At 34.6% G+C, this 13,910-nt stretch overlaps 2 protein-coding genes across 2 annotated transcripts; both read left to right on the top strand.

Annotated features, from left to right (window-relative positions):
- Nucleotides 1-259: 259 nt before the first annotated feature.
- On the top strand, nucleotides 260-3,051 carry LOC110865815. Its single transcript, XM_022115135.2, has 4 exons — nucleotides 260-563; nucleotides 1,345-1,573; nucleotides 1,753-1,902; nucleotides 2,378-3,051. The coding sequence occupies exons 1-4, from the start codon at nucleotides 354-356 to the stop codon at nucleotides 3,028-3,030; spliced, it is 1,242 nt and encodes a 413-aa protein (XP_021970827.1). The 5' UTR covers nucleotides 260-353; the 3' UTR covers nucleotides 3,031-3,051.
- Nucleotides 3,052-9,335: 6,284 nt separating this feature from the next.
- Nucleotides 9,336-11,920, top strand: LOC110944967. Its single transcript, XM_035974237.1, has 5 exons — nucleotides 9,336-9,359; nucleotides 9,510-10,226; nucleotides 10,845-11,042; nucleotides 11,457-11,594; nucleotides 11,816-11,920. Exons 1-5 carry the CDS (start codon nucleotides 9,336-9,338, stop codon nucleotides 11,918-11,920), a joined length of 1,182 nt encoding a protein of 393 aa, XP_035830130.1.
- The last annotated feature ends 1,990 nt before the right edge of the window (nucleotides 11,921-13,910 follow it).

Raw genomic sequence — 13,910 nt, 5'->3', positions numbered from 1 at the left:
TATTCCAAAGATAACTTTCTCAAAACCAGTATATGGAACTGAGTCAAAAACGAGAGAAGAATTAGCGGTCATGTGTACGGTGGTGCCAGAGTCGAGAATCCATGAATCAATACGCTCACAAGTACTAGAAAAATCTGCCAACAATCCAAAATGTGGAACCCAAATCTAGGTTGCTTAGTACGGCCCAATAACATTGTTTGGGTCAGGCCCCAAAATTGAAGTTTAGGCCGAAGGCAAGACTTTTGTTGAGACCCATCCAAATCATCAAACAAAAGTAACACCTTCATAATGTTTATGAGGGTTTAGGGTTTATCATTTCCCCTGATCTCCACCAATTACCAGATCCATTAATAATGTTGATTTTGAATAGAAGCAGATTGAAACTCTCATCAATCAAACACCTTCGGAGGTTGACCACCTCGAATCCGCGTCGAATTGAAGACGAAGGCGACTGGTTTTACTCATCGGAATGGTGGGACGACAATGGTAACACGGTATTCCGTTCTGTTTCCGACAAGGGAAACGGCGTCGTTTCTGTCGTAGCTTCTCATTCTTCCAGACCGGTATGCTCTCGCTCTCTCTTTCATGTTAACTTATATATTCCTTGTGGTTTATAAAGTTTACCTGTTAAGATCACACTTGTTTGCTAGAAAGGAGTTAGGGTTTCAAATGGTAGAAAGGAGTTAGGGTTTATAAAGTTTACCTGTTAAGATCACACTTGTTTGAAGTTGTTTGAGAATTTCAACCGGTGAAATTTAAACGAACTAGTATTATAAAGGGGGTACCTGGTGCACTAGGCTCCCACGTTTGTGCAGGATCTCCGGAGGGGCCGGACCGCTTGCTTTGCAATCTGATGTATGCATGGCTGCAGCTTTACCCTACACTTTTTGTGCAAGAGGCTGTTTCCACGGCGTGGCCTCTAAGCAGCAACCTTACTAGTTGCTCTAAGGCCCGCCCTCATTATAGAGTTATGATGATGTCTATTTCTTTTTTCTTAAGGTAGCGTTCGTTTCATGGAATGGAATGGAATGGAATTAGGAAGTTTTTCTTTGTAAAATTGATCTTGGTTGGAGGAGGGAGGAATTTGAAATCCCATGAATTTCTTTAATCAATGAAATTTGTGACTATTTCAACATTCCTTAGAAATCCTTCACTCTAATCAAGGAATGGAATGGAATGTTGAAATAGTCACAAATTTCATTGATTAAAGAAATTCATGGGATTTCAAATTCCTCCCTCCCCCAACCAAGATCAATTTTACAAAGAAAAACTTCCTAATTTCATTCCATTCCATTCCATGAAACGAACGCTACCTAAGTGTTTTCTTTGTTCTGTTTGATACAGAATGAAAGTCAGTGGTACAAAACTGAGAATTGGCTTGGGCAACGGTATGCAGAGTTACGTCCAAGGAGCGAACAGAACGTGTCTTTCAGAATTCTCGGGTATCAGTGGCGTACACTTCGATTTAATGATGATACGCGCCAAAGCACAGCTAAAGTCATGACCGCTTATAATGAATCAGATCCTGGATCTATATTCCTAATGCAGCAGGCACATTGTTTGGCTGTTCCATGTAATTTCTTTAAACATTGTCATGTATAATTAATGTTTTTTTTTTATAACGAACTACTCACATACGTGATGTGGGCCCCTGGCGCATTGGCTTTTGTGATCAAAATGCATCGGAGCGCATCACGCCTTTTTTACTTACATTATTTTAAGTTTGCGTTTAATGTTATGCATCTACTGCAGATCTTAAAAGTATGATATCTGCTGGACTGACTTCCCTCTCATGTAATTGTGATATGTTAAGTTCTGTATATGGGAAGACTAGTATGAAAGTTTTGTGCATTGGTCATGGTGGTGGAAGCTTACCGTTGTTTTTGGCTTGCAAAATTCCAGGTTATATATTTAAATACTATATCAATTTTTGGAATGATAATATTTTACGTATTGTTGTATATCTTGCTTTCAGATGTACTTTGACTATTACAAATTTTCTGTGAATTTGTATTACATTTTTTGAAGATAGTAGCAGGCCCTTTTTTGAGTATGATACAACTATATATTTTCTAAGGTTGCAATATTATATATTTTCACACAATAAAGTCAGCTTAATCTTGAAATAATGAAGTTTTATTAGTCACATTTGACAAGCTAATAGTTTATAAAATTATTTACAAATTTGGACAAAAGGTGTTGGGGGGTCAATCTGTAGCGAGTAGCGACCCTTATTGATGGCTGCATTCCAAGAAGTTGATTGACCCGTCATCTAACATGCCGAAATTGCCACCTAGTGCTTTCATGTTTGTAGACATAATTTTATGGTTTTAAAGTTTACTTTGTCAAATCTAACTGGCATTGAACTTTTCTTCAGGTGCTATGATCGACATAGTAGAAATTGACCCGGTAGTTATTTCAGCTTCAACCCAAGCAATGGGTTTTCCTTCTTACTCTATCATGAAAAAACATGGGGAGCGTTCGCACTCGAAACCAAATCTTACAGACAAGGTTATATGGAATGGCATTCACGAGAGGCTATTCCTATATGAAGCTGATGCAGAGCAGTTCATCACAGAAAGCACCAACATTTACGACATGGTTTTTGTGGATGCCTATGACGGTGACGATATTTTTCCACGCAAGTTGTGGGACCCGGATTCTACTTTCCTCAAAGCCTTGGGGGAACGGGTTCATCCCGAACACGGAACCGTAGTGGTGAATCTTCATTCGGATATTGATATTGTGGGTGAATCTTTACTTCCAATGGGTAAGTATGTATCTCAAGTCTGCAAGGCATACAAGAAGGTGTTATTAGATGATTTTGAAAGTATTTCGGGTTTAGCGTTTACGGTTCACGCACCTTGGGTTTGTAACGCGTCTCTCGTGGTGTCTAGGGGTTTTAGGAATGGTACATGTGATACCGTTCTAAACACCCTTATATCAAAATCACTGGAAGTTGAGAACACTCTGAATTTGCCATTCTCTTGTTTACAATATATAAAGAGAGGCTTAATGTTTGTTGATTAGTTTTTATTGGTTCTTCATGCATATTTTGGATTTCATGTTGAAGGTCATAAATGGGGCTGAATCTTGATGGAAGGTCATGTTATGGGCCTTAGACCATGCGTACTAGGCGTGTTTGGCCAATATTTTTTTTGCCCAATCTCGCCCAAACACGCCAGGGAACCACCCCCTGGGCGTGTTTGGCCACTTTTTCTGTTTTGGCGTTGTTTTAATCACGCTTTCAGGGTATTGTGTTGGCCAATCACCCTTCAGCTTTATTGCTTTTGTCCAATAAGATTTTTTAATGTGTTTTTTTAATTTAATTTTATTACAAACATAATGCCCCACAATGTCCATATCCCCACTACACCCATATAGAAAACGCCCCATAATCCCCCATTATTGACTGGGCTGTCACATAGCGTAAAACGTCCAAGGGTGGGGTGTTAACCACTACACATGGTCTTATGGCTTTTTAACATAGGATTACAACCGTTGAGTTAAAGTAAATAACTTTTATAATAGTTTTTAAAATTTTAAGTTCTGTAGTTTAATTATTTCTGGCAACGTAGAATATTTTTAACAAGCAAATGGAATATTGTATAAAAAGCCCAAAGAAAAATATAAACAAACATACCTAGTTCAGGTTCATGTAGTATATTTAGCTTAGAAATTGATGTAAAAAAACCTACTCAAGGCTGTCAAGATTAAGAACACAAGTAAAAAAATAAAAGTAACGAAAAAAACTACCTCCAATCAATGTTTACAGAACTGGATCACACATCAAACCGGACGTCTTACTGGTTCACCGGTTGAACCGGTCGGACTGGATTGAAGAACCGGATGACATTATAAATATTTTTTAAAAATTAATAATATATTAATAAAAGAAATTTTAAGAAATTTATGGGAATAGAAAAATGTTTTAATAATTTAATTTTCTAATATAATTATTTTGGTAGTTATTACATATATATAAAATATGTTTTTTATACATGTAAACGTTAAATGGAATTAGTTTTTCTATTTTTTTTTTTTGAACGGCAAATTTTGGATCACTAACGGACCACTGGAGTGTCATCGTGCCACCAGTAGAACCACCCGATCATATCCATCTCCACTAGGCATAATGCCTATATACCAATTCAGGAGGAAACCCAATAAATATGGGAAAACCCCCTATTATGAGAATCGAACTCAGGACATATCGGTCCAAAGTTTTATCTCACCACCAAGATACCACTAGGCTATAAAGCTATGGGTTTTTCTATTTAATAATTAAATCTAAAAACAAATGCATTAAAGCTGGACTTTTGAAATATCACTTTTAATGTTCGCTTTCTCCAATTTAGGCTGGACCGTATGGGACGTCCTCAGCCCCGACGACGCCACGTCCCCGGCGTCCCTCCACGCCGCCCCCCTCCCGTCCCGTCCTCTTCGTCCTTTCTTCGCCCTTTGCGACGGACCAAACAGGTGGGCCCCCTTTCTTTCTTCTCGGCGCCGGATCCTTCACCCCATCCCGCCCCACCCGTCTTCATCCCCTCCCCGTCTTCATCCGTCACCATACCATACCCAACAACCTTATTTCATCTGCAACTTTGCGTCGACAAACAACCATTTCACTTTTCAAACATTTTAGTTCTTATCTCACCATCCATTACTCTTCTCTATTTCATCATATGTGTTGCGAATTGAAGCAATATTCAGCGAATCAAAAAAATATTCAACAGATGGGTGCATTTTAGGGCATAAAAAGGAAACATAAAAAAAAATCAAAGCAATATTCATCTGATATGTTGTGAATATAAGCAACTTACCGGTTGAACCGGCTGAATCTCCGAATCGTCGAACCGTCCAAAAAGACGAACCGACCGGTTTTTTCTAATTTTCTAAAACTGTCGTGATCGGACTGCCCACAAAGACGAATCCCGGTTGGACCAGTTGAAGTAGCCGGTCCGGTTCCAAAACCTTGCCTCCAATTAGGTCTATCTTGAGATTATGGGGTCTGGACTCTGGAGGGGGCTTGGGTTTGGTGCATTGTTTGACACGTGACAGGTGTGGGCTTCACCAGTCTACATCCAAAAAAAGTAGGGTGTGGAAGGGGCTTGGCCAGGCGGCGTTGGGTTGCCATGTGACACCTAATTTTTTTTTGTTTTTTTATATTAGTCATAAAATTTCGTAAAGTAATTTTAAAAACACATTTTATTTATATTAAATAACTACAATAAAAAAATACATTACATCACAAAAACAATTCAATTATCTTCATCTTCAACAATAGCTTGCATCACCATCGACATTGCTGATAATAATAAATCCGCACTATCGTCGGATGAGGATGATAAAACAAATTTATTATACGAATCGCTTGAACTTGAAGAATCAATTATATATATATATATATATATATATATATATATATATATATATATATATATTTTGGAGTTTGATAGTGGTTTTTCAATTTTTTGATGGTAAAAATGAGTAAGAAATGAAAGGTTTATATAGGAAATAATTAAAAGATATTTTTATAATAGTCATTGGCCAACGGCTAGCCAAACGGTCATTAAATACTAGCCAACATGGCCTGCCATGTCATCCAGCCCCCCACCTCATGCCAGACACAATCCCCACGCTATAGGGGCTACGCCATGTCTAACGCTTAGCCAGTGTGGTGTAGCTAGCGTTATAGGTTTATTGTTAAGTTAAAAAAAATGAACAAATTATGTTTCTTGTTATTTATGTATATTTAATTACACATTTATATCTAATTGGTATAAATAAAAAAACACATGCACAAATTTGTTTCCTGGTATTTAGTTATTTACGTACATAACATATCGATGTATATGTGAAACCATTAATTAAAAAAAAAAAGTTTTTAAAAATTAGTTAGTGTATGAGATGATGCCCTTTTGTGTGTAGCAGATTGTGGAACTGTTTTTTCTCGCAACCTTTTCTTTTAATGTCCTTCAAGTTTGATAAAAGACAAAGTTGTTTTAGATCATGAGATTCTAAACACCATGCAATGGATCTAATTTGTGCTGTTTTGATAAAGAAAAAATCAACCTAGTTACATTATCTTTGATTAAATTGAATATTGTTGTTACTAAAACAAATAGGGATGGTAATCAAACCCGAACCTGCTGGGTAAACCCGAAACCCGACATATTTGGGACGGGTTTGGGGTCGGTTAATCGGGTTTGGGACGGGTTTGGGAATAGTTTTTATTTTTTTCACGGGTTTGGGACGGGTTTGGGATTTAGTGATATACCCGTTTACCCGACCCAATTACCCGATAAAGTGTACCCGTTTACCCGATTGTATACCCAGTATAATTTCTTTTGTATTATTAAATATGTATATATATGATACATTCATTTTTTACACATTTAGGTATTCTATTCCATATACATTGTAGTTATTTGATATATATTTTTATAATGACAATACAAAATGTAACCTGTTAATAGTTACGCGATAGATACCCAATGGGTTTTGAGATGAGTATACCCAACGGGTAATATTTTTAAATTAACGGGTTTACCCGAAACCCGCGGGTATACCCGATACTCGATGGGTATTTACCCGCTAGAAACCCGACGGGTTTTGGGACAGGTTTGAGACAAGCATATCTAACCGGGTTTGGGTTTGGGATTACCTAAACCCGTCCAAAACCCGACTCATTGCCATCCTTAAAAAGAAAAGGATGAAATAGAATATGAAGAGTTTAGGGACAACTCTAGTCAACTTTTTAAACCAAATTTGAGGGAACTTTGAGCCTTGACACTGGAAAATATGATTAGGCTTTTTTTAGAGTTAACTGTTTTTGTCCTTGTAGTTTGTCAAAAATTACTATTACAGTCCATTAGTTTAAAAATTGCAATTTCAGTCCCTGTGGTTTCACTTTCATAACCATTTCAGTCCACGTGGTTTCACTTTCGTAACCATTTCAATCCATGTGGTTTCACTTTCGTAACCATTTCAATCCATTTATTCTGTTAGTACAGGTACTGAAATGGTTACGAGATGGACTGAAATGGTTAAGAAAGTGAAACTACAGGGACTGAAATCGTAATTTTTAAACTAATCGATTGAAATAGTGATTTTTGACAAACCATAAAGACGAAAAGAGTAATTAACCCTTTTTTTAACTGAAATTATGTGTCCAAAAGGCTTAAGGATGACTCTAGTTAATGACTTAAGTACTAATTAAAGAATTTCTCTTTTATCTAAAACTATACATTTTCTTTTATGTCACTCAAGTCATATATACCACAATTTTATGAGTGTAGACATGGTGAGAACGAGTTCGGCATTTAAACCATCTATATGTGTTGTTACGTCATCAAACAAAGCTTTTCAACACAATTTATCAAATTGTAAACCTCCAAGGCCTACAATTTGGAAATTCGAACTATATATCACGAAACATCAAAGCTATTCAACCTCCACTATGCAATGGACAACTCAAGATTCCAAAGCTAAAGACTTTCCAAAACTGCAAAGGGAAGATGTGCTAAAGGTTGATGATTGCTCGAGACGAAACAACCATCTTTGAGAAAAGCATGGACGTACCACTGATTCTTACTAGCTTCTATACGTATAATTGAAAGTGAGTTCAAGCACTTACCTAATGAAGATGGTCTTTTGGTTTGTTACAACTTAACCGATATCATTTTTGTAGGTCTAGCTAGCTATGCACTTGGAATCAAATGATATAGTGGTTATGCTAGTTCTTTTCACACTTTATTCTCCCATATCTTCTCATCATCCAATAAGGTGTGGTTTGGGACCTAAATTTCTATGCTTTATTGGCTACATATACGCCCGTGCCCGCCCATTTTGTCTCGCCCTGAATGGAATCCCTTAGTTACGCTGCGCTCCGACCCGAGTCATTTGGAAATTACTTCCTCACATATATATTTTTTTGATATTTAAAAATATTTTCAAACACATACCTATATTTATGAAGTTGATCCAAAATTTAGCAGAGTCCTATTTAAAGCACTTAAAGCACGTAAACAGTGGAAAACGAGGTAGAAAGGCTCCAATAGTAAGCTGTAGGCAAAAAGATTTTGACGAGCGAGAGGCGCTTTGGCCTATCTATCAGATCAGAATTCCATAAATCTGAGTTCTGAGATTTCATCACTAAGATTTTCTCTCAAATTTAGTTTTTTTTCTAATTGTTCCATTTTTAGTGTAAGAACAGATAAATCATCGACTGCCATAATTTTCACGTTTATTCATGTACTTAATTTTATCAATTAATTTTCTAATTTCATTTTCGAATTTCTGGCGATAACGCCAAATTTAAAATTACGTATGAAAACATTCTCATTTAATGTTTTTCTCATCTATGCTTAATAAATAAGTAACTGGTTGCACTACATATCACAATTTTGTGAGCTCAAGATACTTTTTCCTACTTCTCCTATCTCACCCTTTCATATTATATTTCTTAAATTAAAGAAAAGTCACAAAATATTGTTTTATAATTTCTAAGTTTTCATTACTAATTATTTAATATTTCTTTATTCAACATGTTAGATACACTGGTTTCTAACCTATTTCAGTAATACATCATTTCCTCTAAAAAATCATGCACATATTATGTTTTGTAGGACATGTCTATAGGTACAATCAAAATATTTATACATGGGTCAAACGAAATTCAATTAGGTGGTTGGTTGACTGATTAGGTGCCACATAAGCAAGACGATGCTAGATCGGACAAAACCACACATGACATTGTCAATGTGTGGCTAGGAGAAGTTGTAGGAGAATAAACACATTGTACGGACAATAATATTGTAACATTATATAACCAACCTTCGATTCCTTCACCAATATAATATAGTGCCTTTGTTCCATCTTATTTACTCGTCTGTATCTCTCTCTAGAAACAAATTCATGTTCATCCAATTTTCGTTTTTTGCTTTGTATAATTTGAAAATATTTCTCATGGAGTTTTGGATGGTTTCAGACGTTTACTTGGAGCCTACACGACAAGGTTTTTGGAAGTTGGATGTTTTGATTCTGGATCTTCGTTTCTCCAACAACTCTTTGTGTTTGCATATATCCGACCCGTTTTGATAAACTGGCTGGGAAAACGTGGCACGACGGCCTACATCCGCCTGACCAACCTCATATGGTAAATCATTTTCTATTCTACACGATACATGATATACTTATATTTTTAAGGTTAGCGGTACGTCAACGTCCGCTCGCATGCCTAATTCAATCATTTTACCAAACAAATTAATATTACGTCGTTTTCTATGTTGTAATTCTCTTCTTTTGGTACTCGTATCTTTGTCGCTATCACGATGATGTTAGGTCTATACGTTATGGTATTACAATGGATATATGATAAGTAAGCACACATGTATAAAACATAAAACATGAAGGCCTATGGTACAAAGTTTTAACATATGGTAAAATGTTTAGGCTAGTTGTATGTTAATGTTTCTAATAATGATTTTTGTTTGGTGTTAATATAGGAACAAGTATCTAGCCCTCCGAGTGCTCAAATCTTGGAGTTTTGTGAGTCAGATTTTTTCCAAGGGACCATGCAAAATTCAGATGTTACATCTGTATCAAATTGTTGTTATGAAGAACAATCATCCTATGCCAAAACTCTCACTTTCCCTCTTGATATGATAAAATACCCTATGCTCGCTAGCGCTATCTCCGTCGCAACCATTTCCGACAATGGTAACTGTTGCGGAGGGGACGACAAGTACACCACCATGTTTGATGAAAAAATAGTAGAAAATAACATTTCCACCCCTCTAGATCTCATAAACCTACATCAATATAATTCTTTTAGTCCTCAAGATGATCAATTTGACCTCCCTCTACTCCAAAACCAGATTTCGTTCGCCACGGATGGGCTTGTTCCGCTATATCCTCAACCGACTGATCAGACCGATGTCGTGTCCGTGATGGGACCAATAAACGAGTTCCAATCCATGCCGCCTTCCAAGTGCATGCGCAACAACAACTCTTCATCCCTTAGCCATTGTTTTCTTGATCAACCTTACCTTCCATTGAGAAACTCAAACCCTAGCTTGCCAGTCCAAAGTTGTGGATTTTTTTATGGGAATATGTTGTTGTCGAATGAGATTCGAGTTCATGAACTAGATTTCCAACACGAGAATAATGGCATTTTCTACTCGGATCCCCTCTCACACCCTTATAATTCTAATGAACTCAAGGTATATCACTACTAGGAAACTATGCAGTTTTGACCTAGAAAACCGTTGCAAATGTTGCGACAAAAGTTAAGTTGGCCACAAATTAGCGACTGCACCTATTCAGTCGCAAAACGATTGCAAAATTTGCATTCGCTTAAGTTGGTCACAAACCCGTTGCAAAATTTGTGACCGTTTTATTTTTCTCGCGTAGCAGAAAAATAGAAAAAGAATAAATTAAAGTTTAAATTCAAATATTCGTCTCAACATTGAAATTAATCAAAACTCAGCATTTGCAGCCAAGAAAAAACGTCACAAAATTAGCGACCAAAACTTAAGCGGTCATGAATTAGCGACTGGCATCTATTCAGTAGCTAGATCTACAACCGCTTAAGTTCTATCACATAATTTGTGACTAAATAGACAAGTTAATCAAAGAATTAATTAATATCACATAATTTGTGACTAAATAGACAAGTTAATCAAAGAATTACTTAATAAAAAAGTTTAAAGCATAGTAATGTTATCTATATTTGGTTAGGCCCCTCCTAATCCCAAAGTCCAAATTAAACATATCTTTTTCAATCCCCCCTAAATTTAAATGTTTAACCCTCACCACTATTGATCTGGTTTGAATGAAAGGTACTTAGTGATGAAAGCCAACATCTCGTTAACAATGGAGGTGGATGTTGTAATCCTCCATTAACCCCTCCCGAAATCACAACTTTTGATTCCGAAAGCTTGAGGATGGCCACCAAGCTAACTAGTGAAGAACGAAAAGAAAAGATTCATAGATACATGAAGAAAAGAAATGAGAGAAACTTCAGCAAGAAGATCAAGGTACAAAATCCCAATCATCTTTTACCATTTTAAAATAGGAAAGTGATCAAAAGTTTTATACAAAAAATACCATTTGGCATTTTTCGTGTTATTTAAGAAATTCATTCAGCCAACCAGAAGTTTCCACGCATTTACGGAGCAACAAATTCAATATGCTACGCTAGATTCTCTTGATACAACAGTTTATTTTATTGCAACCCGGTGGTTAGTTTAGAAATATGATAAAAAATCTAGTGCAAAAGAATGCATATGTTGCGCCATGATTGAAATCTTCTATGTCAAGGGACATGTGTCAAGCATTGATTGGTTGAAAATTTCACAAAGCCAATGCTATTTTGTCAAACTAATAGGTGAATATATATGGTCATTTTGATGATTTCCCTTTTAAATATTCTCACCACAATTTTCTTACAGTACGTATGTCGAAAAACACTAGCAGACAGCAGACCTCGAGTAAGAGGAAGGTTTGCCAGGAACGACGAATTCGGAGAGCACAACAGAAACATCAACACCCATGAAGAAGACATTTATGAAGATGTAAACTCTATGCATGTAAGAACAAGAAGACTAATTTATTAACACTAAAAGATTGAATGAGATAAAAAAATCAAAGGAAAAAAACCCATTGATTTGATGTTTTCAAAGGTGTGGTACGTGTTATGAAATTTTTAGGGGGGGGGGGGGGGCAGGAGGATAAGTTTAGCCAACCCAATAGAAATCATGTTTTTAACAATAAAACTTTTGCAACTTTTTGTGGTTTGATGATCATGTAGGTGATGGTGAAAGAAGAGGAGAAGCTAGATTCCTCGGATATATTTGCACACATAAGTGGCTTGAATTCGTTCAGATGCAACTACCCAATACAATCTTGGATATGATCAAATGTAGTACAGTTTTGCAGGAACTTGTACTTGTGTTGAATTATAGGATGTGTGTGTATATATATAGCTTAATATATATACTAATGATGTAAAATTTGTTAAAAAGTCGTAACCATCAGTCTAGATTGAGGAGTGGTAAATAGTTGCTGAAGCAATATATCTATAGGGTTGAGTTCTATACAGAACTTGCATTTTATGCAGAACTCTAAGAACTATTTATAGCCATAGATCTAAATTAATCAAGGATTGTAAATAGATAAGGGTATGAGTGTAATTAATGGGAAATTTGAATGTTAGTTTAATCGGAAAAGGGCATCATGTAAAAACGACCTCCATATATATAGGAAATATCCTATTATTTCTCCTTCTAGCATGTGATGATGATTAATAAATAAATAAAATGTGATGATGATTATTAATAAATAAATAAATAAAGGAGTTGGCTTTTAAAATCGCAAAGAATAAATCGTCCAAGATTTAGAGATTTTGTTCTTGCTGTTTAAACAATATCATATTACCAAAATTTAGAGATTTTGTTAAAATCATCAATTTCAAGTTCAATGTAAATTACACATGTTACATGTGTATATTATGTATTTTTCTAATTACATATATTCATATCAAGTATTGACATGTATTTAAATAGGTAGTTTACACATATAAACAAAATTTACATATATGTAAATATGAGATTTACACATATGTAATCAACAAATAAAATGTAATTATGATAAGTAGTTTACACATATAAAGTATTTTACATGTATGTAAATATGTGAAATACATATCTAAAGCATATTATTTATAACATATAATTTGCAATAGAATGTATATATTCACCAAACATATAAAATATTCACTTTTTACATTTACATATAAAAAAATACATTTCATATATTACATGTATATGCACATCGTATGCTTTACATATATATAAATAAATAATTTACACAAAGTATATTTACATATGTAAATATGTGGACTTACACATGCTTAATTTAAAGAATGTATATACATCTATCTATGAGCAACAAATCTTCAAACATAAAAAGTTCAAAAACATGAAATTACCAATAAACAAGTTATCGAATGTATATACATGAAATATTTGTCGATTTCGAGATAAATGCATGTTTGAAAATGAGAAATCATCTAGTTATTGCAAGTGGATAACTAATCATAATTAATTTGAGGAAACCAATCCAAAATCCTAAAATCAATATCCATTATATTATAAATGGAGATAATTAAAAAGTGGAATTGATTCAAACTTAAAGAATGATAAACTGGGATATATAAATCATAAGATAATTGAAGATGTGTAATGGATAATTCATGTATGTGATTGAATATACGTATTTCATTTTGTTTAGATTTGAATGTGAGAAAATAGTGGAATTCATTCAAAAGAAATATTTTGAAATTGAGATAAACCAGGTTAAATTAAAAATGTGATAATTTTCTAGGTGTAAATTTACTTTAATGCCCCTCATAAATAAAATAATGAAAAAATAACATTAAATAAAATGAGTGACTGTAAAAAGTTCTGCAGGTTCTGTAAATTTTTTTGGTTCTGAAATAATCTTGATCCTATATATATAGGGGAAGGTTCAAATGGAAACCACTATTTATTGTGAAAACTTGAAAACTAACTAAAAAAGCCAAAAAAACATACCAATTTTTTTTTTTTTGCATAATAATTTTCGCAGGTTTTTTAATTTAAAAAAAAATTTCGAATTTTTTTTTTTTTTGTGTAGTGCACATGTATAATACAACACATGTTTGTATGTGTACTACAAATTTTTTTTTTTGAAAAAACTTTTTTTTCATATATAAAAACCAGCGATTTTTATAAAAAAATTTGAAAAATTTTTTTTTTGTGTGTTTTTTAGGCTTTTTAGTTAGTTTTCGAGTTTTCACAATAAAAGTGGTTTTCATTTGAACCATCCGCATATATACATATATATATATATATAGGTAAAGAGTA

Source organism: Helianthus annuus, chromosome 6, assembly GCF_002127325.2.
Source record: "Helianthus annuus cultivar XRQ/B chromosome 6, HanXRQr2.0-SUNRISE, whole genome shotgun sequence".
Lineage (NCBI taxonomy): Eukaryota > Viridiplantae > Streptophyta > Magnoliopsida > Asterales > Asteraceae > Helianthus > Helianthus annuus.
The sequence above is the reverse complement of the archived record's forward strand: the minus strand, read 5'-3'. Positions and strand labels throughout refer to the sequence as shown.